The following is a 27024-nucleotide window of genomic DNA, read 5'->3' as shown; positions in this document are numbered from 1 at the left end:
TGGAAGGCAGGAGTAATCACTGGAAAGGCCAGTATTTGGGGAATGAGCAGGCCAGCCTTGTTCTATCTGGGTTGGCTTAAAGCAGTGTGTTTGGCCCAGCCTGCTCATACCACTGATAGTTGATGTTGGCAACAAACCGTAGTTTAGTTTATCTTCTCCAGTGTCTTTAAGGGTCTGAGCTATTGTGAAAAATGATCTTTAGACATGAACAAAGATAGGGTGAAGAAACGGGAGAGTTTGTTTTTCCCAAAACCGGTGACGCTGAGTAATAATTGTTTTGAGGAGGTAGATTACTTGAGCAGTTGGGGGCGGTGAGTAAGGAAAGTAGGCATCTGTTAGAAGTTCTGTGGTAAGGACTCGAGAAACATGCAGAAATATTTAGGACAATGGAAAGAACACAGAATGGCTCATATACTGGTTACAGTACTGTCAAACAGGCACGGACATGGACAAGAACGGGGAAGACATGCACGAATAAAAATAAGTACCATCTTTCTCAAGGTGGTTATTCATGACATTTTTTACCCTCACTGCTGCTCTCACATCATTTTTATCTACAATTTTTTTAAAATATGGTTCTTTGGCCAAACTTCTGTTTAGGATACAGCAGTTAAAACAGTTACTGGAGGATTCCACTTCCGATGAAGATGGCAGCAGCTCCAGCTCCTCAGAATGTAAAGAGAAACACAAGAAAAAGAGGAAGAAAGAAAAGCATAAGAAAAGGAAAAAAGAAAAGAAGAAGAAAAAACAAAAGCATAAGTCTTCCAAGTCGAATGAGAGTTCAGACTCGGACTGACAAGGACTTGACCTATTCCATGTTCTCCTCTCAAAAATCAGACACTGTGGCCCCAGACCAGAGGGTGTGGAATCGGGGAGGACTTGGAGACCCCAAGAGAGCAGGGCATTCGGTGTCACGCGTGTGAATTCTCACCTGCCTTCCAGCAAAGACGTGACCCCCGGAGGGTGAGTTGTGTCTTCCCTGGTGCTGGCTCTGGACAGTGGCTGATTTTAGGCAGGAAAGTGTTGTTCATTGTCTTCCTCCCACTGATCCTTGCAGTTTGTGATTCCTTCCAGCTGCCTCTGCCAGTAGGGTGAGACTGAGGGAATGAGTCTCTGAGGAAGCTCCAGGTGCTACTTGCAGCCTTCCCCTACCCCTGGGAGCGTTCCCAGAATTCCCAGAGACTCCAGGCATGGCTTTTCTCTGTTGTCGAGGATAATAAAAGCTCATTATTTATTTTTTAAATGTAGTAATTTTTTATTTCTTAATAATGCATGCATGTGCTCCAAATTTAAAAGGTACATAAGGTTTTTAATCATGACAGTTCTTCCTTTTCTCCCCCAGCCACTCAGTTCCCTTCCCCAGTGTCTAATGTTACCAATTTATTGTGAAGTCATCAGGAAATATTTATGTATCATAGAAAAAGTTTTTTCTCTTTTTAGCATGGTATGAACATTTGTCGGCACCAATTTTTCATTTTTGAAAAAATGTTTGAGAGAGAGAGAACAGGAGCAGGGGAGGGGCCCAGAGAGGAGGAGACAGAGAATCCCAAGCAGCCTCTGCACTGTCAGTGAAGAGCCCCACTCGGGCCTCTAACTCACGAATCATGAGATCATGACCAGAGCCAAAAACCAAGAGTCAGATTCTTAACCGACTGAGCCCACCAGGTGCTCCCATTTTTTCATTTTTTAACTCAACAGTATAAAGCATGTTGGGCTTTGCTGCACTCAAAAGACCTATGCTCATAAACCCTGGCATGATTGCTTGAGGGTTTTTTGGAGGGGTGGGATACCCTGTAATAACATTGAAAAATTATGTATTTAACTTGCTTAATTCTTACTGCTATTTTCCCACAACTATTATTATTTCTAGAGTAGTAGATTCAGAAAAATTATAAGGTGATCCAGATTACTGTACTGGGTCAACTACCCACATCCTCAAATACATCCTCATCCTGTTGGCTAAGCACAGCCCACCTATGAACAGCTGCAGCTGAGGCAGCTCAGCTGGTTGGGGTGGTGCCTGCAGCTAGGGGAGAGTGTCTGTTCTTTGCTGAGCCAAAGTGGAGCCAGATCTTGGTCATAAGCAGGTGTCCCTCCCTCTCCACTAGCATCTGTTGCTGCTCTCATCATTCGGGGTCCCTGGAACACATTATTCCTACTTTTCACCACTTTCCCTGAGGTTTCCCCTCTCTAAAGAGTGGCTGATGCAGTCCAGTCTGGCTCTTTCTCTAGCTCCCTTCAGTAACTGTTCCTAGCCTTGGTCTTAGAAAGTTTATCTCAGTAACACAATTGGCCCAGATTAGAATGACCAGGATTTGTTATTTCTGAAAACTGTAAGGCCAGTTCATTCAGCCGTGTCTTACATTTACCCTAGGCATCCTAGCTGAGCATGCAATGGGAAAATTCTCCTTCCAGGAATTTTCTTTCTCCTGCTGGAAACCCATTCCTGATAAACATATTCTGTTACAATATGGGAGAATAATATCGATGATTCTTAAACTACGGAGCAGCAAAATCACCTGGAGTGGCTGTTGAAAGAGATTCCTCTGTCCTGTTCCTAGAGTTTTAGAATTTCTGATTTACTAGGTCTGGAGTGGACTGGAGAGTTTGCAATTCTGAAAAATGCCCAAAGGATGCTGATGCTATTGGTTTGGGGGCCAGACTTGGAGAACCACTGCTCCAAATGTTAAACCTCTTCTTGAAGCCTTCTTCCACTTCCTGCTTTAACTGGAATCTTGCCATCCACTGCAGCCTTTGCAAGTTAATTCCTCCTCTCTCACTCCAGGTTTCTCTGTCTTCTGTTTCTGGCCTAGATTCTGTGGTCCTTTCCTTCAGTCTGTCGTATCCCTTGACCTGTCTTGTTGCCCGGTTTACCCAGAAGAACCTCAAACTAACCTCTTCCTTCTCTGTTCCAATTCCCAGACCGCTGAGCCCATAAAGCTCATCAATCAAAAGTTCTTCATCCTGAAATCTCTCCCTTCAGACTCAGTACTCTCCAGTCCTATTTAGAAAATCAAGAGAAGTCACCAGAACTCCTTTTACCAAGGTATATATCAACCTGTCATCATGGTTGTGGTAGGCAGAATTATAAAGTAACCTCCAAGATTTTTTGCCCAAATCTGTAGAACTTGTTACTATAATGGATTTTATTCCCATGATTAGATTATAATACGCAATTGATCTTTTTGTAACTGTGGATGGTCAGAACCAAATCACATGGTGTTTTTAAAACCAGAAGTTTTTGGGGCGCCTGGGTGGCGTAGTCGGTTAAGCGTCCGACTTCAGCCAGGTCACGATCTCGCGGTCCGTGAGTTCGAGCCCCGCATCGGGCTCTGGGCTGATGGCTCAGAGCCTGGAGCTTGTTTCCGTATCTGTGTCTCCCTCTCTCTCTGCCCCTCCCCCGTTCATGCTCTGTCTCTCTCTGTCCCAAGAATAAATAAACGTTGAAAAAAAAAAAAAAAAAATTTTAAAACCAGAAGTTTTTAAATTTTCTGACAGGTAGCAAAGAGGAAGTCACATTCCGAGTTTGAGAAAGACATGATGTGCTTTTGGTGGATTTATTTTAAAATGAAGGGGTCCAGGCATCTGGCTGGCTCAGTCAGTAAAGCATGCAACTCTTGATCTTGGGGTTGTAAACTGAAACCCCACATTGGGTGTAGAGATTATTTAAAATCTTAAAAAAAAAAAAAAAGTGGGGCGCCTGGGTGGCGCAGTCGGTTAAGCGTCCGACTTCAGCCAGGTCACGATCTCGCAGTCCGTGAGTTCGAGCCCCGCGTCGGGCTCTGGGCTGATGGCTCAGGGTCTGGAGCCTGTTTCCGATTCTGTGTCTCCCTCTCTCTCTGCCCCTCCCCCGCTCATGCTCTGCCTCTCTCTGTCCCAAAAATAAATAAACGTTGAAAAAAAAAAAAAAAAAAAAAAAAAAAAAAGTTAAAAAAAAGGAAGGGGCCATATAGCAAGGAAATGGGGCAGCTTCCAAGAGGTAAAAGCAATCGTAGTCAACAGCCAGCAAGGAAATGGTCACCTCAGTCCTACAGTACTTGCAGGGAACTCACTTCTGCTAATAGTCAAAATGACCTTGGGCACATACTCTTCTCCACAGCCTTCAGGTAATAGCCTAGCCCTGCCCACACCTCATTTTGGCATTACAAAGTGCTAAGCTGAGAATCTATTCTACCCAGATTTCTGACCTACAGACCTATGAGATGATAAATGGGTGATGCTTTTATTTTTCATTTTTTAAAAAATTCAGACATTTTTTTCAGAGCCATTTTAGGTTCACAATGGAAGTGAGCAGAAACTACAGAGATTACCCATATATTCTGTGTCCTCACATACCCACAACCCCACCTCTCACATCAACACCAGAATGGTCCACTTGTTACATTCGATATCCTACCCTAGCGCACCTATCTCCCACAGAGGCTTCTGCCATGGGAAGTTGTGATTTTCCGTGTCTGCCTCTCTCTCCAATTTTTGGATCAGCGATTTTGTCATGACCTCCATTCTTTGATGAATTTAGGGAGATTTGGTAATTTTTTAGTTCTTTTTACTTCTCAGGACAGAGTGAAGACTCCCTTCTACTCCTGAAACCAATACTATCCTATATATTAACTAACTTGAATCTAAATAAAAAGACTTCTTATCTCCTCATATGCTAGTCCAGAAACCGGAAGTCAACGGTTATTGTTTTAAGCCACTACGTTTGTTGAAATTAGTGACATGTCTGGAAGCTTCTTTTGGGCAGAGACCATCTTGTTTCATGTTCTAGTCTCAACTTTGTTTATTTTGAGAGAGAGTTGCATGTTCACGTTCGTGTGCAAGCAACGCAGGGGCAGAGAGGGAGGGAGGGAGAGAGAGAGAGAGAGAGAGAGAGAGAGAGAGAGAGAGATTGAGAATCTCAAGAAGGCTCCATGCTGAGCATGGAACCCAACATGGGGCTCAATCTCATGACCATGGGATCATAACCTAAGCCAAAATCAAGAGTCAGACACTAAACTGACTGAGCCACCCAGGTGCACCTCTAGATTCAACTTCTTTTATTTCTTTTGAGAGAGAGAAAGCACAAGTTGGGGAGGGTCAGAGAGAGAGGAGAGAGAGAGAATTCCCAGCAGTCTCCACACTGCCAGCACAGAGCCCAATGTTCAAACTTCTGAGCCATGAGATCATGACCCGAGCTGGTCAGATGCTCAACTGACTGAGCCACCCAGGTGCCCCTAGACTTCTAACAGAATGTGAATTTATTAGAAGTACTGTTACATGCTCCAGTTGGAACCTGATTTGGAAGTTGTAGTGGATGCTTTGTTGTGCTACTGGTATCTGCCTAGTTCTCACTGCTGACTTTCGGACTAAAATATTTACCCTCCCACCCGCTGGGATGGCTACCAACTGACAACTTACAACTGACTTCCCCTGTCCAGGGATTTGATCTTTCTTGAAGAAAGCCACAGTACCCAAGGTCATGCTTCCTTTCTAAGGGTCATCCTGTATCAGTGACTGGTCAGTGCACGGGTATAGGGGTGTCCTCTTACCCCAGTTGAGAAAATTCTGCAGGATCATTGCAGCTCAGGAGCTCCCAATTGGATTGGCTGAGGTCTTTGTTGTTGCTGCATCATATCCAAACTTCTTCCCTATGCTTAATCATCCTTTCTTTGCCCCTTCAGAGATTTTACTCCCCAAAGCACTCTCCATTAAAGCACTCCCTGCACACAAATCTTCATGTCAGAGTCTGACCCTAAGGAACTCAGTGTGCCATGGGGTATAATAACTGCTTGGGAAAATGAAACGGAAGGTGGTATCAGGATGTACCCTTCATTTTGGACTCCAGTTTCCAAACCTATGCTTGACTTCTCATCTGGCCTCTAGAATAAAGACTTTGGGAAGGATTACAAAGCAGGGAAGTGTTCATTGGAGTTGTCCTCTTTTTCTGTTTCCTCTTCCATATACCGGCATTACCATCTTTCCTAACTTCTAGGGTCCAATATCTTCCTACTAGCCAGAGAGCCCCAGTTATGGTCCATTTAAATGCCTTGAATTAGTTTACCCACACTTCAAACTCCTATTTCACAGGTGTCAAAAAAGCAATCAGATTCAACTCCTATTAACACATTAATGAAAAACCACACTCTTTAATCTTCTCATGGGGATTTATAGGTGAATGAATCAGACTGTTGGAATTTGAATGAATCAGAACTGTTGGTAGGGAGTTAGAGTAGTGGAATGCCTTCCTGTAGTTCCCAAATAAGCTCAGAAGTTGGATTATCTGGACTCAAGTGTTCCTTATTGTTCAGTTATTCCAGCCTTCCCATTTCAGTTATGTTCTGGGCTTGGAATGTTGGTGGGAACAGTGCCAAGGACAAAACTGTTCATTTAAATTGACACTAAGCCATTCATTCACAAATACTTGAGTGCATATGATGTTCCAGGCTCTATACTAACTATTCCATGGAGATAATCTACTGGAGACAATAATCTATAGCCCTAAGGAATACATGGTCTCAAGGTTGAAAACGTTGTAACTGTCCTGTGATATGTCACATAATGGGCTATGAAAGTGAAAATGCAGGTGTTACTAGAAGACACATGGGGGGGGGGGCGCCTGGGTGGCGCAGTCGGTTAAGCGTCCAGCTTCAGACAGGTCACGATCTCACGGTCCATGAGTTCGAGCCCTGCGTTAGGCTCTGGGCTGATGGCTCAGAGCCTGGAGCCTGTTTCCAATTCTGTGTCTCCCTCTCTCTCTGCCCCTCCCCCGTTCATGCTCTGTCTCTCTCTGTCCCAAAAATAAATAAACGTTGAAAAAAAAATTAAAAAAAAAAAAAAAAAGAAGACACATAGGAGAGTCACATAATCCAGCCACGGGTGGGGATAGGGGTCACAGATATTCTCCTAGAATATCTACTCCATCTTTTAAATAGGAGTTAGGCAGGAAATAAGTCAGATCTTCTCATAAGACCAGCTTTAGAAACCGTATCATCTTTTGCTTGCCTTTTTGCATCTCATCTGAAAACATGCAGTGCCATCACTTTTTACCATCTCCTTAATCCATCTTGAGAGATACTTTGTTACCATATGGAGTTAAAAATATAAAAATATAGTAAAAAATATATATATATATAGTTAAAATCACTGGACAACTTAGAGGCAATATTGAGTGGATCCATCCATATGTATCAAAATATTATTGATACGATCACTCAGAGAGCCCTTCCAAGAGGTTACCCTAGCCTCTCCATATCTGCCAAATACCTATATCTTATAATTACTCTTAGGACAGCCTTCATCCACATATAAACATTTTGGCACCTAGCCACAGACTTAACCTGTATCTTTTATTGGGAGAAGACTGGTTCCACAAATTTACCATCTAGGTCATAGGTTCCGAGTATAAGGAACTCTTGTTTGCCTAAAGTTTCCCTTGTTTCTACAAGTGTATACTGGAAGTAAGTAACATACTACAAACCACCATGGGACTTACCCATCAGTGGACCTACTATATGCCTGGGTTTCCATTTATAAAAAATGAAAAAGGTACCGTCTCTCTCTTCAGGGTAGTTCCTGTTCATGGGGAATCCATCTATTTAGTCTGTCCTCAACTCTGCCATCCTTTTCCCCATATTTAAAGGTCCCTGAGATTATAAGACAGTAATAGACATGGCAGAAGTATTCAGGAATGACCCAACTCTGTTGGTGTTACCAGCGATGTGGCCATTTTGAGACGGGAACGAAATGCTTGAGAATCACACACATACACAATTCAATTTATTTGCTGTTTTGTATCTTTTAATTGCAAAGGCTTTACAATGTCATATTTTCTTGTTTGTTGGTGTAACAGCTTTATTAGATTAAATCAATGGATGATCACATGTTCTAAACCACCATAATGATGCAATATTTAGTTCTTTTATGTAGCTGGAACTCAGTATTTGTTTCCTGTAAAATAATAGAATAATACAGTTCCTTAAATCAGCTGTAAAACTCAAGATCTCTTATACAAAGAATCATTACTAATATCTTTAATTTTCATCTTTAGGATAAAGTTAAAGGTCTCAACATTTTGCTGGAGCATGATTATCAATCTTTACTTTATGACCGCTGCAAGGCAGGAATGGCCCATTTAAAAAGCCAATAAGCACTTTCTCCCTGACACCCCAGGCCTAGGGGTTGAAGGTGTGGCAGGGATACTCAATGCCAAGACCCAGTGTGAAGAGAAGCCTGTCAAACTACTAGACCTTTAAGGGAGATCCTGAACTTTTAAGGGAGATCCTGAACTTCCAGTGCCCAGCTCTACTAGCTCTAACCTGGGACACTTGGAACCAGCAAGATAACTTACAAAATCCCATATAACATACAACACACTACCATAACAGCACTGGTGAATTAAATGTGGAAAACTGACATAAAAATGACACTCCACAGAATGAAAAGGCTTAGGCTCCAATCTGCTTGTGAGCAAGGATCTATATAGATACAGGTCTACTACCCAGTTAGAATGCTGCCATTTTTCACTGCCCACAAGCAGTGTTAGTTTTAGAGGACAGAACATGCACTGAGTAGGAAACCCCAAACAAAGCCCTAAAAGCTAATCATGACATTGAAAACTGGACACTGGATAGATACCAACTCTATACCTGCTGGCTGTTTCCTAAACTTTACAGCATCTGCCTCGAATCTGTTTGAACCTTTGTAAGGTACCTTGCTTTTCCATCTCTCACAGTTACCTGAGGGAAGAAGTGATTCATACAGCAAATAACCCAAATTGCTTAAAAAAACAATGGCAATAAATAAATAAATAAATAAATAAATAAATAAATAATACATCTTTCAAGAAAACCTATTTTTCAAGATCCTATTCTATATCATTCTACAGTCCTTAGCAATAAAAAAAATGTAACAGACATAATCTAGAGGTTCACCCTGAAAATTACCATCTTCACTGCATAACCAAGAGTAAATTGAGGTTATCTTCTTCACAGGGCTGTGATAGGATGGAAAAAATGGATTCCTACACACTGATGAGAAATGACAGCAGAGGCAAATGAGACTTTAAGAAGACTAAAGGTAAGATGGCCAGTGTTCTGGTTTAGGAGCTAAGACTGAGCTTAATTAAATTTCCTGCGGGTCCTTATGCATCCCATTCAATACCTGCTTCATTTCACTTTTGCACCCCAGATACAATCATCCCCCAGGCTCTACTTTGGACCCTTCCCACTCGTTTGAGCCCCCTCCCTAAAAATACGGTGATCCAAACTCCAGCTTCAACCAGGTGTGCATGACCTGCTGGTCCAGTCCTCCCACTGACAGCCACACATAAAGCAAAACAAATTCCCTTCACAAGTTTACTTTACCACAGATGTTACCATTTTTTCTAGGTACTCAAGTTCAAAACCCAGCCTTCTATTCTTAAGGAGTCAATTTCGTTAATGAATTCTCTGAGATGTAAAACTTTTACTCCCATGAGAGTTAAGACCCTCATCATTTTATAACCAAAGTTCACTTAAACTGACTTTATACAGGGGTTTTAGCCATATAGGCAGAGTTCAAATTCCTCCTACACTGTACTGCCAGCTGAAGATTCCTAGAGCATACTTCTTCCTGTCCTTTATTCAATTTGCTTTGGCACCTCCTTATTGCCTAGAGGAAAAACATCTAGAAAGGAAAATATCTACTACTTTAGCCCATTCTGCTTAGACCTACCTTCTCAACTCAACATAGGTCTCCCCTCTGGCCGGCTGGTCTCAAGCTCAATCCCTGAAACACACTTGACCTGCCCTGGCTGCCCATTTGATAAGCTCATGCTGCTGTCTCCATTCCCTCTTCAAACCACAGTCCCCAAATTTGTATCACAATTCACTGCCTCCACATGGACTGCCCATTCTCAGCAACCACCTACCTCAAAGTCCATCTCTCCTTTTCTCTCTCAACCCCACTGTCCTTTAAAACCAACCAGCTCTCCATCATCTGCTACAGCTCTTTATTTCAAATTACATTACAATTTCCTGGAATGCAGGACCTCAGACTTGGGATCTCTGCCAATCCTGCACACATGGGCATCTATAATTGTTTAAGAACATACTTTCAAAATGGAGAAATACTATTGATGTACGGCTGCCTTTGCCTCCAGGATGCGGTATGGAACCACCACAGACAACCAAATAGGATCAGCCCATTAGTCACTTACATTCCCATGACTTGTGAGAGGCTCTCTTAGACTCCAGTCCCTTCTGCATGGCCATCATACGTTCCCTTTGGATCCTGCCATCCTGTCCTGTCACTTCATATACCATAGGGATGCTCTCATATTCAACATGCTTTAACCTGTCCTTATTTCTGGTGGGCCAGATGATAAGTTGAGGAGGGAGAGACCACTCAGGTGGCATCCTGATTATCCTGCTGGCATTGCAATAAATCCTTTTTTTTTTTAATTTTTTTTTCAACGTTTTTTATTTATTTTTGGGACAGAGAGAGACAGAGCATGAACGGGGGAGGGGCAGAGAGAGAGGGAGACACAGAATCAGAAACAGGCTCCAGGCTCTGAGCCATCAGCCCAGAGCCCGACGCGGGGCTCAAACTCACAGACCGCGAGATCGTGACCTGGCTGAAGTCGGACGCTTAACTGACCGCCACCCAGGCGCCCCTTTTTTTTTTTTTTAATTTTTTTTTTTTTAATAAATCCTTCTTTTTGAGGAATTCACAGGGTCTGGTGGACTAACTTCTTCAAAGAGGCATTCTACCTCATACATTTCACCTTCAACTTCCTCTTCCAACTCACAGTCTTCTGAATCCTCGGGAAGAACAGTGTTCAAGGCAGCATTTTCTTCAACAAAGACACTATGTTACCACTTGAGAAGTTGCTCAGGGTTTTCTGCTTTCTGCCTTTCACAGTCTTTTTCATTTTGGCACACTTTTTGAAGTTCTCATGATACTCCTCCTCAATCTCATCATTTATGGTCATTTTTTCTTCATTTGTGTTCAATTTCCTATTCCTGATTGACTTTCTCTGTGATCCCTTAGTTTTGTAGTCTAGTCATGACTCATCTTTGGAAAGGATTTGCTCAGGGGATTGCTCCAGCTCTGCATCCTGCCACTGGCTCATATCACACTGAATGCCTCCATCAGCCTGGTTGAACTTGGCCAGCGAGATAGGAGGAGGGACATAATTCTCAGGGTAGCTGTTGCTCTGTATCACTTCAACTTCATTCATGTTCACAGGGAAGCCATGGCCCCCACTACCATTGTCTAGCATGCTTTCCTCAATGCGAAGGGGACTCTGGGATTGGACTGTAGGCTCAGGTCCTCAGTGGCTTTATTGCTGGGGCAGACCGGCCTTTCCTGCTGGAGCTTATTGCCATCTCCAGAAGACAGGCACAGATTTGAGTTCAGGGTATCCTGGATTCTATCTCTGTCTTTTGCTTCATCTGGAGAAGATAGGAATTGGGGAGCAGCTGCATAGCTTTTTTCTTTACCCAAGTTCATATTCATGATGGAGCCCAACTTTACCACATCATCATGTCTTACATCATGACACTGCTCCAACCAGACAGTGCTTTCTTCATCTTTACATGTAATGCCCTCTGTACCCTCATGAGGGAAAGTTCTATTTTCCCAAGAACTCTGTGAAATCCTATTGTCCTGTACCATCTTCTCTGGCATGGCTTTACCATAAGCTAGGTCATACAAACACATAGTTTCCTTCAAAGTCTTCCAGAACTGCGTTACAAGGGATCCTTTGCTCTGTTCTAGCCTCATTTTCTCTTCCTCAGATGCATAGCTTCCTTGAGGTGATGTCCTATACAGGCTGTTATTAGAAGGGCTCTTACCGTGTAGCTCCCTCTTCTGGGCAACAGAAGACAAAACGCCATCTGTTTCTTCAGGAATGTCGTCCATTTCTGTGTCAATATTAGAAGTAGGGATACTGGTCACCATATCACCTTCTGAGTGGGTGCCTTGTTTCTGAGTCATGTTCTCAGCCTGCTGAGGTTCAGTCTGAGTCTCTCTCGTTTTCTTTTTCTTTCTATAGCCACTACAGTGCTGGAAATGTGCTGTGTTATAAAACATAGGTCGTCGGTTAAGTGTAGTGGGCAATGGTGACTGAGGAACAAGGAAGCCAGGATACTCACTGAGTACCACTGAATATGGAAAATACAGACTTCCATTTCTGAAACCTGGAAAGAGAATACAGTAGTCACTCTGTCTCCTGCAGCTGGTCCCAACATTCAGCCAGTACACAGCCAAGTGGCCACACCAAGTGTTAAAATATGGCATTTCTTCCATGCTAGTTGGTAGCTAATGGCCCCCCACTTTCTCCCCTCAGGATTCAACAAGTGAAAGGGCAATGACCAGAACAGTGGGGCCTCCAGCACCCTCCTTCACTACAAGAGCAGGCATCTGTTCTGACTGGTTGCCAGACCATCAGATAACATATCATGAATCACCCCTACTTAGTAGTGGCGGTTTTTCAAAGAGACCAAGCACCCACTAAGCCTAATTCCGGATTGTTGTGGCTGAAGAAAGAATAATTATGTCAGCTCTCATAGAGCAAAGGAGAACAAAAGTCCTTTGTATGTACAAGCCTTTCTAAACCTGTTCATTCAGCACTATTCATTCACACATACACACATCTTCCCCCATTTTCCACTCTTTAGGGGTAAACAGTGCAGTGGTGCCAGGAATGACAGACACATTTCTCTCATACAAATTCATTTAAGGAAAGGCATTTGCTTTTGCAAAACAGATGTATACGATTAACAAAGTTAAGATAAAACCTCTACTTCGTATATAAAAGCAGTAATTATACTCAGATCAGTGTTTATGAGGCAGTTTAACTCAATGTAGTGAGGTTGATCTTATGAACTCAATTTCACTGTTTAAGGCTGCATCAAAATGCCTGTCGGACCTGGCCTGATGTATTTATACATACAAGCTCACGGGTTTCTTCCTGTATTGAAAGTAAACAGATAAGTCTCACGTTGGGAGTTCAACACTGTCTATAGAGGTTAGAAGCCAACAGAATGAAGTTCATGACTCAGATAACTTCCTACCATATGTTGTACCATATCATACAGTGGAACAAAATACCATAATAGCAGATCTCTGCCAGTAGAATCTACCACAGGACCCTATTCAGCCACTTACTGCAAAAACATAGGTGTTAAAGTTTTGTCACTCACTAATCAAAATCCATGGCTACTCTTTGTAATACCTTCCCTCTTCTACCATGCAAAGGACTTTGAAGACCTCTCCTATGTTTTTACCTCAGTAACTACTAGTAACTTCCTTTACCCATCCCCCTGACATTCACAGGTCTGTAGTCCATACTACCTCCAGAATTATCTTTTTCTTTTCTTAAGTAATCTCTACACCCAACTGTGAGATTACCCAACTGTGGGGCATGGGGCTCAAACTCATGACCCTGAGCATCAAGAGTAACTTCCTTTACCCATCCCCCTGACATTCACAGGTCTGTAGTCCATACTACCTCCAGAATTATCTTTTTCTTTTCTTAAGTAATCTCTACACCCAACTGTGAGATTACCCAACTGTGGGGCATGGGGCTCAAACTCATGACCCTGAGCATCAAGAGTCAGATGCTCCACCAACTGAGCCAGCCAGGTACCCCCAGAATTTTATTTCTGACTCAACTGTGACCCCTCCTCACTCCAGACACAGTATTTGAAGGGCTTATCACTGCCATTCAGGAAATGAGGAACAATGACCCCATTCTTTAGGGTACCATAAAGGCCCTTATTATCTGATTTGTATCTGTATCATCTCACTGTCCCACTAAGCCTGTAGTCTCTAGCCATATGTGGATTCCCCACAGGCCAACTTCTCTTCACTTTTCTGGGAATCCCTCCTTCCCTACTTCTTCCAACTGCTACCAAAATCTTTTGTGTGCGTGTGTGTGTGTGTGTGTGTGTGTGTGTGTGTGTACAGATACATCTGTATCTGTATACAGCTGTATGTGTGTGTATAATATATATATATGTATGTATATATATATACATTATACACACATATGTATCTGTATACATATATATACACACACACATTTTAAGTAGGCTTCACACCCAGTACAAAGCCCAGTGCAGGACCTGAACTCACATCCTTGAGATTAAGACCTGAACTGAAATCAAGAGTCGATGTTTAACTGACTGAGCCACCCAGGTGCCCTAAAACATTTCTTTTTTTTTTTTTTTTAACTTTTTAAATGTTTATTTATTTTTGAGAAAGAGAGATGAGTGGGAGACGGGGCAGAGAGAGAGAGAGAGAGAGAGAGAGGGAGACACAATCCTTAGCAGGCTCCAGGCTCTGAGATGTCAGCACAGAGCCCGATGCAGGGCTCGAACCCACAAACTGTGAGATCATGACCTGAGCCAAAGTCAGACACTTAACCGACTGAGCCACCCATGCCCCCTTGCTTTTTTTTTCTTAAAAATTTTTTAATGTTTATTTATTTTTGAGAGAGAGAGACAGAAAGAGAGGGCGCATGCGTGAGCTGGGGAGGGGCAGAGAAAGATACACACACACACAGAATCCAAAGCAGGCTCCAGGCTCTGAGCTGTCAGCACAGAGCCTGACGTGGGACTTGAACTCATGAACCATGAGATCATGACCTGAGCCAAAGTCAGATGCTTAACCCGCTGAGCCACCCAGGTGCCCCAACCTTTTGTTTTTTAAATGGAAATCTTGCCACTTGTGATAACAGATGGACCTTGAGGGCTTTTCTTAAGAGAAGTCAGTTCAATAAAGGAAGTCAAATGCCATATCATCTCACCTATATGTAAAATCTACAAAAGATGAACTCAGAAACAGTAGAATGGTGGTTGCCAGGGGCTGGGTGGTGGGAGAAATGGGGAGATGTTGGGCAATGTCAAAAGAAAACTAATTCATCTTGTTATACAAAGGAGGGGATGGATGCAAAGAGAACTTAATATTGAATCAAAATCAGCCTATTTATAAAAGCATGAATTTGTCCCTCTATTTCAATTGCACACCTATGAGTACTGCATGTCTAATTAATATTAAAAGCTGGTAGAGTTTGATTCTGGATATGTAAGAAGTTTGGAAGTCATTTACTCCAGACAAAGTAAAAAGGTGAACTGAAAAAATCAAGAATTCTTCCCAGACCCTTCATAGCAGTAGGTTACAGGCAAAGTGCTACCCCAGTGTTGGAGAGATATGTGAATGCAGATAAGTGCAACTTAGAGGGGTATAAACCCAAGAGATAAAAATTCCATGGGAATTAGTAGTGGAACAGGGAAGCCTGAACTATTGTTACTGACAAATTGCAGGCTCAAGGAGAACAAATCTGGTTGTTAAAAACTTCAAGGGGATCCATTCATAGGGAATCCTCCCCCATCCCCTGCTGCCCTTTGCTTTTTTTGAATTTTATCTACAGTAGCTCAACCAGTTTCTTACATTAAATCTAGGAGAAAGATCCCACAGGAAGAGGAGAGAAGAGGAACCACTGTGACATACACAAGGAGAACTCCAGCCAACACTAACACCAGACCTCAGGACAAGCTAGTTGACCAGAGCCTAACTGATCAGGGTGTAAGCAAATACTTATCTCAAACCACCCTAACCACACTTCCCTGCCCAATGGGAGAAGGCATAGTTCATAGTCCAAAGGCACAATCTCACTAAAAGACTGAGACCTAAAATCACAGTCCTTCTATAACCATGGCACTATGGTCCCTGTCCTACCTCCACAACTTACCATGTCACTAAAAGCCTATTTAGAGCACTTCCTTTTATTCAGTACAGAATGCCTGGCAATTAATAAAACATTACAAGACACCCTAAAAGGCAAAAACTGTATTGTCTACAAAAAAAAAAATTCACTTTAATATGAAGACAGGAATGGAAAAAGATGTACCATGTTAATACTAATCAAAAGAAGGGGACAAGCTGTATTTCTTTCAGACAGAGCAGACTTCAGACCAAGGAAAGTGATCAGGGATAAAGAGTGGCATTACATGAAACATCAATTCTTCACTGAAACGTAACAATCCCTCCCTAAAGTGCATGCCCTTAACAGAGGGTGAAACTATGTGAGGCCAAAAGTGATAGAAATACATGGAGAAATAGAATGACCCACTATTACCACTAGGAGATTTTAATACTCCTGTATCAGAATAGGACAGATGTGGCAGGTGTACAAAATCAGTAAGGACAACTGAACTCAACAGTACCCTTAACCAACTGGAAATAATGGACATCCACAGACTTCTTTATTCAACAGAATACACATCTCACACCCACATGGAGCACTCACCAAGACAGTACATACTGTGGGCCATAAAAAAACACTTTTACAAATTAAAAAGTATATTAATCATACAGTGTCTGCTCTTAGCCTACAACTGAATATAGAAAACAAGGATAGCTGTAAAATCACCTAATACTTTGAGATTAAATACTAAGTAACACTGAGTCAATGAAGAAATCTCAGGAGAAATTTAAAGATATTGAGCTAGGGGTGCCGGGTGAGTCAGTCAGTTAAGCGTCCAACTCTTGGTCTCACCTCAGGTCTTCATCTCAGGGTCATGAGTGGCACTGGCACTGGGCTCTGTGATAAGCACAAAGCCTACTCAAAAAAAAAAAAAAAAAAAGAAAAGAAAAAAAAAGATTTTGAACTAAATGAAATAGAACTTGTCAAAATTTGTTGGATGACATGGAAGTAATGATTAGAGGGAAATTTACAAAATTGAAAAGATTTGAAAATCAATTATATAGTCTCTGTCTCGGAAACTAGAAAATAAAGAGCAAATTAAATTCAAAGAATAAGGAAATAAAAGTTAAAGCAGAATTAATGAAATTGACAACAGAATCAATAAAAAAATAAAATAAAAAAGCTGGTTCATTGAAAAGATCAATAAAGTTGATAAACCACCAGCCAGCTTACTGAGTGAAAAAGGGGAAGACACAAATGACTAGTATCAGAAATGAAAGAGGGTGCCGCTTCAGATCCCATGGACATTAAAAAGATGGAAGGAATACTATGAACTCTATTACCACAGCTTTCATAACCTACACAAAATGGACCAATTCCTTGAAAGACAGAGTTTGCTAGACTCATACAAGTAGAAATGGACATCTGCATAGACCTATATCTATTAAAGAAAAAATCAACTGATAACCTTCTAGAACAAAAAGTACAGGCCCAGAAGGGCCCATTGAAGACTACCAAACACTTAAGAAGTTACCAACAGATCAATAGGATAGACTGGAGAGCCCACACCCAGACCTGTGTAATTAACCAATGTTTGACAAAGGAGCAAAGACAAAACAATGGAGCAAAGATGGTCTTTTCAACGAACCATCCTGGAACTGAACATACACGTGCAAAAAGTGATTCTAGAAAAAGACCTTAAACACCCTTCACAAAAATTAACTCAAAATGGACCACAAACCTCAATGCAAAATGCAGAAACTATAAGACCTAGAAGATAACAGAAAACCTGTATGTCCTTAAGTATAGTGATGACTTTTTATACAAAATACTAGTGGCATATATGATGCATGCAAGAAAGAACTGAAAGCTGACTTCATTAAAATTTAAAACTCTGCAAAAGATACTGATACTGTCAACTGAGTGAAAAGTCACAGACTGGGAGAAAATACTGATAAAGGACAGTTACCCAAAATATACAAAGAACCCTTAAAACATTAAGAAAATAACCCAATTAGGGGGTGCCTGGGTGGCTCAGCCAGTTAAACATCCATCTGACTCTTGATTTTGACTCAGCTCATGATCTCGTGGTTCATGAATTCAAGCCCCACATCAGGCTCTGTGCTGACAGTGTGGAGCCTGCTTGGGATTCTCTCTCCCACCCTGTCTGCCCTTCCCCTGCTCATGCTGCCTCTTTCTCTCTCAAAATAAATAAACTTTAAAAAAAAAAAAAAAAAGAAAGAAAAAAGAAAAGAACCTGATTAAAAAAGAGGCTTCAGACCTTAACAGACACCTCACCAAAGAAAATACACAGACAAAACTTGCTAAATATACATATGAAAACATGCTTCACATCATCTGTCATCAAGGAAATGCAAATGTTTAATACACAATTTTATCCAGCTATTTGACAAGTTCTAATACATTCCTCTCATTTCCTACTTAACTAACTTTATCCAAAAATGATGTAAATTATCTTCAGTGAATCTATAGTCAACATTTATCTTTCCATACTGGCATCCATTCGTCTCTTGGCAATAGGCCCTTCAAGCTCCTTTGAAAATGGAGAGACCTTCTATGTCCAAATGGAATATGACTGGCTTATACACCTCCAACATGGGGCATATAACCTAGACTGATTAAGAAGACTGGTCCATATTCCTGGCTTGGTAAGTAGAACAAGGAGGGCATGTGACAAAGCCAGACCACTGACAGTGAGCTTTGGAACTCATTGAATCTACTGGAAGAGCGGGCTCTTCTCTGAGACCCCTAGCCATAAAATCATTACAGGCCTAGGAATGCTGTAACCATCTTTGCCACTTTGAAATGGCTAAGTATGAGATTAATACAGAGAAAGTAAAAAACTAGAAATAAAGGGAAATAAGTACTAATATGGATTATGTCTTTTGATTCCCTATTTAGCCAACCTGAAGTGGCTTCTTTCTTGCAGTTCTAGGTTACACAAGACAGTAATTCCTAAAATCTCTCAGTTTGATTGCAATTAAAACAAACAAGCAAATAAGCAATACAAAGCTGAGTCCTACTTCCAGTACTCACCACTTTAATTCTAAATCACAACTCTTAGGACAAATATTTTAAACCTGAAGGTGCAGGGCGCCTGGGTGACTCAGTTGGTTAGGTGTCTGACTCTTGATTTTGGTTCAGGTCATGATGTCACAGTTTGCCAGATCAAGCCTGCCTCCGGCTCTGCACTGACAGCATGGAGTCTGCTTGGGATTCTCTCTCTGCCGCTCTCCTGCTTGTATGGGCACTCTCTCTCAAACTTTAAATAAATAAACAAACCTGAAAGTGAATCACATGAACAAACTGCACAAGTATGGAATCTCAGCCTTTTATTTCAAAGAAAGTTTAAGGTACAATATGCATTTCTTTTAGGAATTTCCCACCCTCTGACCTCAAGAGTTTTCCTCATATAATTCCTTCATCTACCATTCCAAAATCACATTTCAACATCTGTATTAATTAGGGGATCACCAGAGAAATAGAGCTAACGGAATGCTTATATATAAAAATTTCTTTAAGCTCATGTGGAGGTACAAGTCCAAAATATCTCAAGTAAGCCGTCTTGCTGGAGACAGTGAGGAGCTGAAGTCCGTAGACCATATGCTGGCAGAATTCCTTATTGCTCAGACTACAGCTATAAAATGGCTGCCACCAGGAGCTCCTTGGACTAAAAATTCTACTCAATTGGGATCAGTGACTGATGAACTCAAAAGAAATCCTTATCACACCTAGTTTTCTCCTTGGAAAACAGTTGCATAAGATACACAACATGCTTTATCTACAACAGGGTACACAGAAGAATAGGTTTAACATTATCTTTGCTACTGGAGGTGTGAGAAGGGAGAATCACCCCATGGATTCTCCTGCACTGCCTAAAGCCCTCTCCCACCCCGTAATGCATGAAATCCTAGATGTCCACCTCCCAAACTTTTAAGTTTTGCCATACTTCTCCCAGAGTACTTTTTTTTTGACCTTACCATAATAGCTTTTAGAATCTTTAGGCCTTGTTAAAAAAAAACTATAGGGACTAGGAGCTCTAGGTCCCTCTACTAGACTAGTTTAATAAAATTTTGGTTTGACTCCTGTGTAACTCTGGGCAAGTCCCAGACTCCGAGCCTCAGTTCCTCCATTTGTGAAGCAAAGACAGCAATAATACCTAGTCCATCAGGTTGTTGAGGTCAAATGAGAGAACCTACGTCCAGTATTTAGCAGAATAACCGGCATATAGCTAGAAGCCAAATGTTACCTATTAAAATGGTGAACTTCAAACACTGCCCCTGTGTGCTGCCATAATCTCTTCTGTGTCGGGACAGAGAGAGGAAAGGGAGATCATGGATTCAAGTATTAGAAAACCTCAGGCATTGCTTTAGGGGGTAGGGTCTTTAACCGCACTGAACTTCTTACCTGCCCCAGGAACAGAGAATGGATTATAGGTGGGACTCTGGCACCACGGACTCAGGTAAGGCTGCTGGCCCATGGCGTGCACATAAAAAAAGGGTCTGGCGTTACTGCCCTCGAAATGTGCGTTTTCTGAAGAGGCGTTCATGTCCTAGGCTGAAAGACAGGTGTTCATATTTAGGAAAGGGCAGTCACACTCAAGTGCCATACACTACAGTTAACGGAGAAGTTCTCCTGTTTCCCTTTCAGAATTCCAAGTCTGGGTGGAAGGGTCCTCACCTCTTCTGGCTGGTCTGGGATCGCGGACACAGGGCTGCACGGCGTTAGGGCCCCGGGCAGCGTTGCCCACAAGCCCGGGCCGCATCTCGCACAAACAGTCTTGGCTTCCCCAAGCCGCAGCAGCAGCAGCAGCACGGAGTGAAGACTGAGGCCAGGAGAGAACTTGCCGCAGCGCCTCGAATGTGACGGGCTGTGCCCAGGAGCTCCACTCCGGGGCCATCACTTAGGCCTGGCCTGCAGCGCCCTCGTCCTCAGCCTCTCAGGCGTGCCCACCGCGCCCCTTCCCCGGTCCAGAGGAGCCCATCCCGGGGGACCCAGCCTCTCTTTACCCACGACTCACACCCCACTCCCTGTCCTGCAAGTCAGTCGCCTCCACTCCCTCGGCACCCAACCCCACCACTCACCGTGTTCGGTACGCCCACCTGCTCTAAGCCAACCTCCACAACCCGGAACGTCTCTGACACCTGGGCCTTGGCTCCCACTTTTCATAGGCTCCGCGCGCTGCGCGGGCCTCCCACAGACGGCTCACGCATGCGCCCTGGGCGAGGATCGGAGCCTGACTGCTCCTCCCAAGGACACCTGGAGAAGCCTTGGAGCAGTTTTCGGCACCATGCTCGCTCCGGCGCCTGGACGCCCTGGTGTTGGCGCTTCCAGAGGACGGGTCGGTTCCCTGTCCCACTCGCTCTCCCGGACTGTCCCTTCCATTTGAGTGTGTTCGGTGAAGACAGCTTGTCTCCCCTGCTCTGAGCCCCTGGTCTTCCTTCTTGGGCCTAACACCGCTGACACGAAGGAAGAGGAGCTGACGGAGGAGAAGGAGAGAGGAAGGAGGAGGCTAGCCTGAACCGTGTGGACCTGAAAGTAGGCGATTCATAAGGGAGGGGCGCTCCAGCCCCTACCGCTGCGGAGAGTAAAAGCAGGGGTGCAGAGGCTCTGGCAGTTAGGGCGCCCTGGGTTGGGAGAGTGAGGAACAGAGGGCCTGGGGAAGTCGTCTGTGGGCTGGTACATGGGCAGTTGGAGAGAGAAGCTGGCACACACGGACTCCGCTTTTTTTGCATGGGAGAGAAAAGAAAGGCCTAGGATCGTAGTTAATGGGAGTCGTGGGGTTGCAAGGATTATTGTGAGTTTTTTGTTTTGTTTTTAAAGCGAGAGATTTAGGTATCTGTGAGGCCAGAATGGAGAGACAGGGAGATGTTACCTATAGTGGAGAGAGAAGGGATGTTAGGATGTTCTGAGGAAGCACACGGTGAGGTTAGCTAAGCCTGTTTACAATGCTTTGCCTCGGACAGAAGAAAGTTACTGAGATAGGTGGGAAATGAAGTCTTTGAAGTCAGGAGTTTTAGTGCTTTAGCATGTGATGACCTTGATATTTTTCTTTTTCTAAAGTTTATTTATTTTGAGAGAGAGAGACTGTGTGTGTATGAGGGAGCAGGCGAGGAGAGAGGGAGAGAGAGAATCCCAACCAGGCTCCTTGCTGTCAGCACAGAGCCTGACCTGGGGCTCAGTCTCACAAAACTGTGAGATCATGACCTGAGCTGAAACCAAGAGTCTGGCACTTAATTGACTGAGCTACCCATGCGCCCTACTCTTGATATTTTTCAATGGAAGGCAGAATAAAGACTTTAAGGGAACATTGAAAATTTGGGATGACTGTCTGCATTACCAGGTAAAGTTGTGTTTGAGCAGAAATACTGGTGCCTGAAACTGGATAAAGTTTTTTTTTCACATAGAGATGGAGATATTCCAGGGCAGGTCTGGAAGCTCCTTGCTGTCACAAAGAACCCAGTCTCCTTTCGTTTTGTTCTGCCATCCTTACAATGGCTTCCATCTTCAAAATGCCACATGTTCCAAGATGCTTGTTCCAGGCAGAAAGCAGGGGGTTGAGAAGGGAAAGGGTAAAAAAGAGCACAACAGGTACACAGCAGCTTCTGTCATCAGTATTGCTTTTAAGGAGCTTTACTAGATGACCTACCCAACTTCAGCTTATACCACAATGGCTTCCCATGGCTGAAATGAAGTTGTCTTTTAGCTAGGCGTATTGCCACTTGCAATAAATTGAGATGCTATGACTAAGGAAGAGAATGGGTATTAATTGAGCTGACAACTAACAATGTCTTCCATACTGCTGCAGGGAAGGGAAAAAACAGTCTTCTACAAACATGCAAAAGGATTGCTGGTAGAGTTGAGGGTTGACCTGGAATGAGGATCAGTACTTTGTATTTTCCCTCATCTGTAGTGGTGTATCACTTGCTCAGTCATATTCAGCTGCTTGGGAGAGACCTTGAATGATTGCATGAATCCAAACCAAGGACTGTGGTTTTACAGAGCTTGTGAACAGAAGAGCAAGGGTTCAAGAAAGTTCAGTGTCATCGTGAGAAATTAATACATCATGACACATAATGTATACCCTGTACTTACATGACCGTGAACATGAGTGCCTCCTTAAAGTTCTACCCTAGGTGCCTCACCCCACCCTACTTAGTGGCCTAGTATATAGTCAGGAAGAGAAAGGAAGTAATGTCAGAGGGGAGCTGATCAAATGGAGAAAAAATTAATGGAAATCTTTTACGTGACAGGGAGTTGTAGTCAGAGAATGGACAGTTTAAATTTAGGATTTCAGAGTTGGAACTGTTGCTAATTATAACAAGGTCCATCGGGTGGTCAAGTAGTGCTTTGCTCAGATGCTGTGTGGTGAGAGTCATTGGCACTGAGGAAGGAAAAGATCTTGGAAGCTGGAGTTTTGGATGACTCACCCCCTCCTTCATATCGTGGTCATGTAGATAGAGGTTTCCTATGTTCTCAATGAATGTGGCACAGTGACCCACAAGGTGAAAGACAGAAGTATCAGAAGATGTTTGTATTTATAATTTTATAATATTTTTCTTGAGGATAACCCCCCAAAATTTATAATAGTCAGTCCCCAGAAAACTGGGATTTTCCACAAGCTAGTGGCCATATCTCAGTGCTGGGGTGCATGAACAGTGAAAGAAAGAAGAACCTCCTTATGAGGGCAGCTCAGAACAGGAGTGTCCTTGGGAGGAAACAAAGTTCAGCAACTATTCAGAAATAGGTTGAGGGATATAGTGGGTTGTGTTCAGCCAAACAGGGCTTCCAAGTTACATAATCGAGAGGGTTCGTAGGTAGATCAGCAGGGAGCAGGATTGGAATGAGAGTGTTCCAGAAATGCCAGCTAATTGGAAGCTTTGGATTTGAGGCTGTGCTGGAAGATGTCACAGATGAAACTACCCAGTTTTGTACTACTTGGTCTGTAGTGGTACTATCTGGCTCATAGATTCCACTAGACCTCTAATATAAAAATGTTTTTGTGCCAACTGAGGCATTTTGTGTGGGGTGGGGTGTCTGAGGTTAGGTGGTGGTTGCTATTTTTATGTTAAGGTCCAGTTAGTGAACTCTGTGTTCTCTGCTCAGGATTCCAAATGGGTATTATTATCATTGTCTCTATTTTAAGATGACGACACCTGAGATTCAGGGAGGTTAAGTAATCTAACCATATATATGAAGTTTCAATCCTAAATTGGAAGGAGATTGGGCTAAGGTCTTTGGATTCCCAGGCCCAGTGCCTTTTCTATTCCTTGGGTGGTCCCTGTTACTCTCCTTTTGACAGTTTGACAGTCTCTGTCTCATTAAAGCAGCCTGATTTATACTTTCCCCTCAGTTGACACACTGGATTTTATATTGAAAATTTAAACAGCAAGTGTAATAATAATAATAGTCTTGTTTTCCATACCTTGAGCTTCCTCTTTAACATATTGGTGAGCTATAAACACATCATGGATGCTCAGCCTTACTAGTGAACCTTCATTCACTCATTTCCTCCACAAATATTTGAGTACGTACAACTGTAACCCCAAGGAAACAGCAGGGAAGAAAAAATTATAATTCCTAGGGAGTCTACATTCTTTTGGGATTTGCAGTGAGATGCCATTTATAACTATCAGATTGGGGGGGGGGGAATGTAACCAGTTTGACAACAGGAGAGTTAAGGAGGAAGAAGTGAAGTGGTAGGAGCATGTATAGACTGCTGCTGGTGATACTTCAAATCACTTTGGAGAGCAAGTTGACGATATCAAAAAGTTGAAAAAGGGTTGGGGCGTCTGGGTGGCTCAGTTGGTTAAGCGTCCACCTTCAGCTTGGGTCATGATCTCATGGTTTGTGGGTTCAAGCCCTGCATCGGGCTCTGTGCTGACAGCTTGGAGCCTGGAGCCTGCTTCGGATTCTGTGTCTCCCACTCTCTCTCTGCCCCTCCCCCACTTGTGCTCTGTCTCTCTCTCAAAAATAAATAAAATGTAAAAAAAAAAAAGCAACTTTTTTTTTTAAGTTGAAAAAGGGTCATACTCCATAAACTAGCAATTGTACATCTAGAAATATTCTAGAAAAAAATTCTGCATATGATCCCAAGGAGCCATCTATCAAAACTGTTTGTTGCAGGGGTGCCTGGGTGCTCAGTCAGTTAAGTGTTGGACTGAGGTCATGATCTCACAGTTTATGAGTTCAAGCCCTGCAGTTGGGCTCTGTGCTGACAGTTCAGAGCCTGGACCTACTTCAGATTCTGGGTCTCCCTGTCTCTCTGCGCCTCCTCCCACTCACGCTCTCTCTCTCTCTCTCACACACAATAAATAAATATTTAAAAAAAAAATCTTGTTGCAGTAGCATTGCTTATAACATAAAAGAATTGAAAACCACCCAAATGTCCATGAAGCAAGAGAATACATAAATTATGGTGTAGTACACAGGAGTTAAATAAATGAACTAGGATCACATCTGTCTCCGTGGATAAATCTCCTTTTTTTTTTTTTTAAAGTTTATTTATTTTGAGAGAGACAGAGACAGCATGAGCAGGGAAGGGGGAGAGAGAGAGAGAGAGAGAGGGAGAGGGAGAGAGAGAGAGAGAGAAAGAGAGAGAGAGAGAGAGAATCCCAAGCAGGCTCCACACTGTCAGCACAAAGCCTGACTCTGGGCTTGAACTCATGAGATCATGACCTGAGCCCAAACCAAGAGTCAGACACTTAACTGACTGAACCATCCAGGCACTCATCCATGGATAAACCTTAAGTACAAGTTTCTAATTTATAATTTCCTTTATAAATATCTTTTAGAGTTATAAATTTCCTTGCTATTGAAAGTTAGTTCTTTCATTTAAATTACATTCTAACTGTATTGGTGGTATATAGGAATACTATTGACTTTTTTTTTTTTTTTAATTGAGTATAGTTGACACACAGTGTTAGTTTCAGGTGTAAAACCTAGTGATTTGACAAATTGTTGTTTTTTTTTTTAATGTTTATTTTTGAGAGAGAAAGTGTGGGAGGGGCAGAGAGAGAGAGAGTGAGAGAAAGAATCCCAAGTAGGCTCTGCACTGACAGCAACAAGCCCGACATGAGGCTCAATCTGAGCTGAAATCAAGAGTCAGATGCTTAACTGACTGATCCACCCAGGCATCCCTTGACAAGCTTATACGTTCACCACAAGTTCACCACAAGTTCACCACAGGTGTAACTACCATCTGTCCCATTATATTGCTGTACAATACCATTGTATTCCTTATACTCTGTTTTTATTCCCGTGATTTACTCATTCCATAACTGAAGGGCTGTATTTCCCTCTCCCCTTCACCCATTTTGCCCAACCTCCTGCCCCTTCCTCTCTGGCAACCATCAGTTTGTGTTTATAGTTCTGATTCTGCTCTTTGTTTATTCTTTTTTTTCCTTAACATTCCATTTATTAGTGGAATCACATGGTATTTCTTTCTCAGTCTGACTTAATCACTTAACATAATACCCGCTAAGCCCATCTACTGATATTTTTATTCCAGCAACTTTGCTGAACTCTCATTAGTTTCAATTTTTGGTAGATTTGGCCAGATTTTTTATGTGGACACTTGAATCATCTACAAATAATGGCAGTTTTACTTCTTCCTTTTCAATGAATGTATTCTCACATTTGTCTTAATCTCAGACCTTCAGCACAATATTCAATTTTAAAAACTGATAACAGGGGCACTTAGGTAGCTCAGTAAGTTAAGCGTCTGACTCTTGATCTTGGCTCAAGCCATGATCTTACAGTTCATGAGTTCAATCCCCCAGTCAGGCTCTATGCTGACAATGAGGAGCCTACTTGGGATACTCTATCTCTGTCTCTGTCTCTGTCTCTCTGTCTCTCTCTCTCTCTCTCTCTGTCTCTCTGCCCTTCTCTCTCTCTCTTTCTTTATCTCAAAGAAAACATAAATAATTAAATTTAAAAATATTCAAAGGCAAAAAAAAAAAAGACTGATAGCAGACACTTCTTCATTTCTAATGATTTGCCATAAAGAATTATTGTAGGTTATTTTCTAGATACCCTTTATCAAGTTAGGAGAGCCTCTTTTATTCCAAATTGGCTGAAAATTTTTAAGTTTTAAAATTTTGAATGAATGTTGAGTTTTAGCAAATGGGTTTTCCTGAATCTATTGAAATAATCATATTTTTTCTCCTTCCCCTTTCTAACAAAGTAGATTCCTTAATAGGTTTTTCTTTCATTAAACAATCTTTGTATTGCTGGGATACACCCAACTTAGGCTTGATATTTAAATATACATTGTAGGATTCCATTTGCTGGTATTTTACTTAGAATTTTTAATCTAAGATTGTAAATGGAAT

At 42.4% G+C, this 27024-nt stretch overlaps 1 protein-coding gene across 6 annotated transcripts in view; it reads left to right on the top strand.

Annotated features, from left to right (window-relative positions):
* LOC122488080 (retinitis pigmentosa 9 protein-like) overlaps positions 1-25149 on the top strand; it is a 43627-nt gene extending 18478 nt beyond the window's left edge. Inside the window, exons 6-9 of one of the 6 annotated variants that reach the window (XR_006298560.1) lie at positions 601-963; positions 8970-9054; positions 15426-15549; positions 20342-25149. Coding sequence is in view for 1 of the 6 variants with exons in the window: in XM_043589218.1 (XP_043445153.1) it covers positions 601-796 (196 nt within the window). In the remaining 5 variants the exon portion in view is untranslated. Of the gene's footprint in view, positions 1-600; positions 1237-2922; positions 3047-8969; positions 9055-15425; positions 15804-20341 lie in introns of those variants that run through there. The other 5 variants (XR_006298564.1, XR_006298561.1, XR_006298562.1 and 2 more) reach the window with 5 other exon arrangements.
* Positions 25150-27024: the final 1875 nt, after the last annotated feature.

This window comes from Prionailurus bengalensis, chromosome A2, assembly GCF_016509475.1.
Source record: "Prionailurus bengalensis isolate Pbe53 chromosome A2, Fcat_Pben_1.1_paternal_pri, whole genome shotgun sequence".
In the NCBI taxonomy this organism is placed as follows: Eukaryota; Metazoa; Chordata; class Mammalia; order Carnivora; family Felidae; genus Prionailurus; species Prionailurus bengalensis.
The sequence above is the reverse complement of the archived record's forward strand: the minus strand, read 5'-3'. Positions and strand labels throughout refer to the sequence as shown.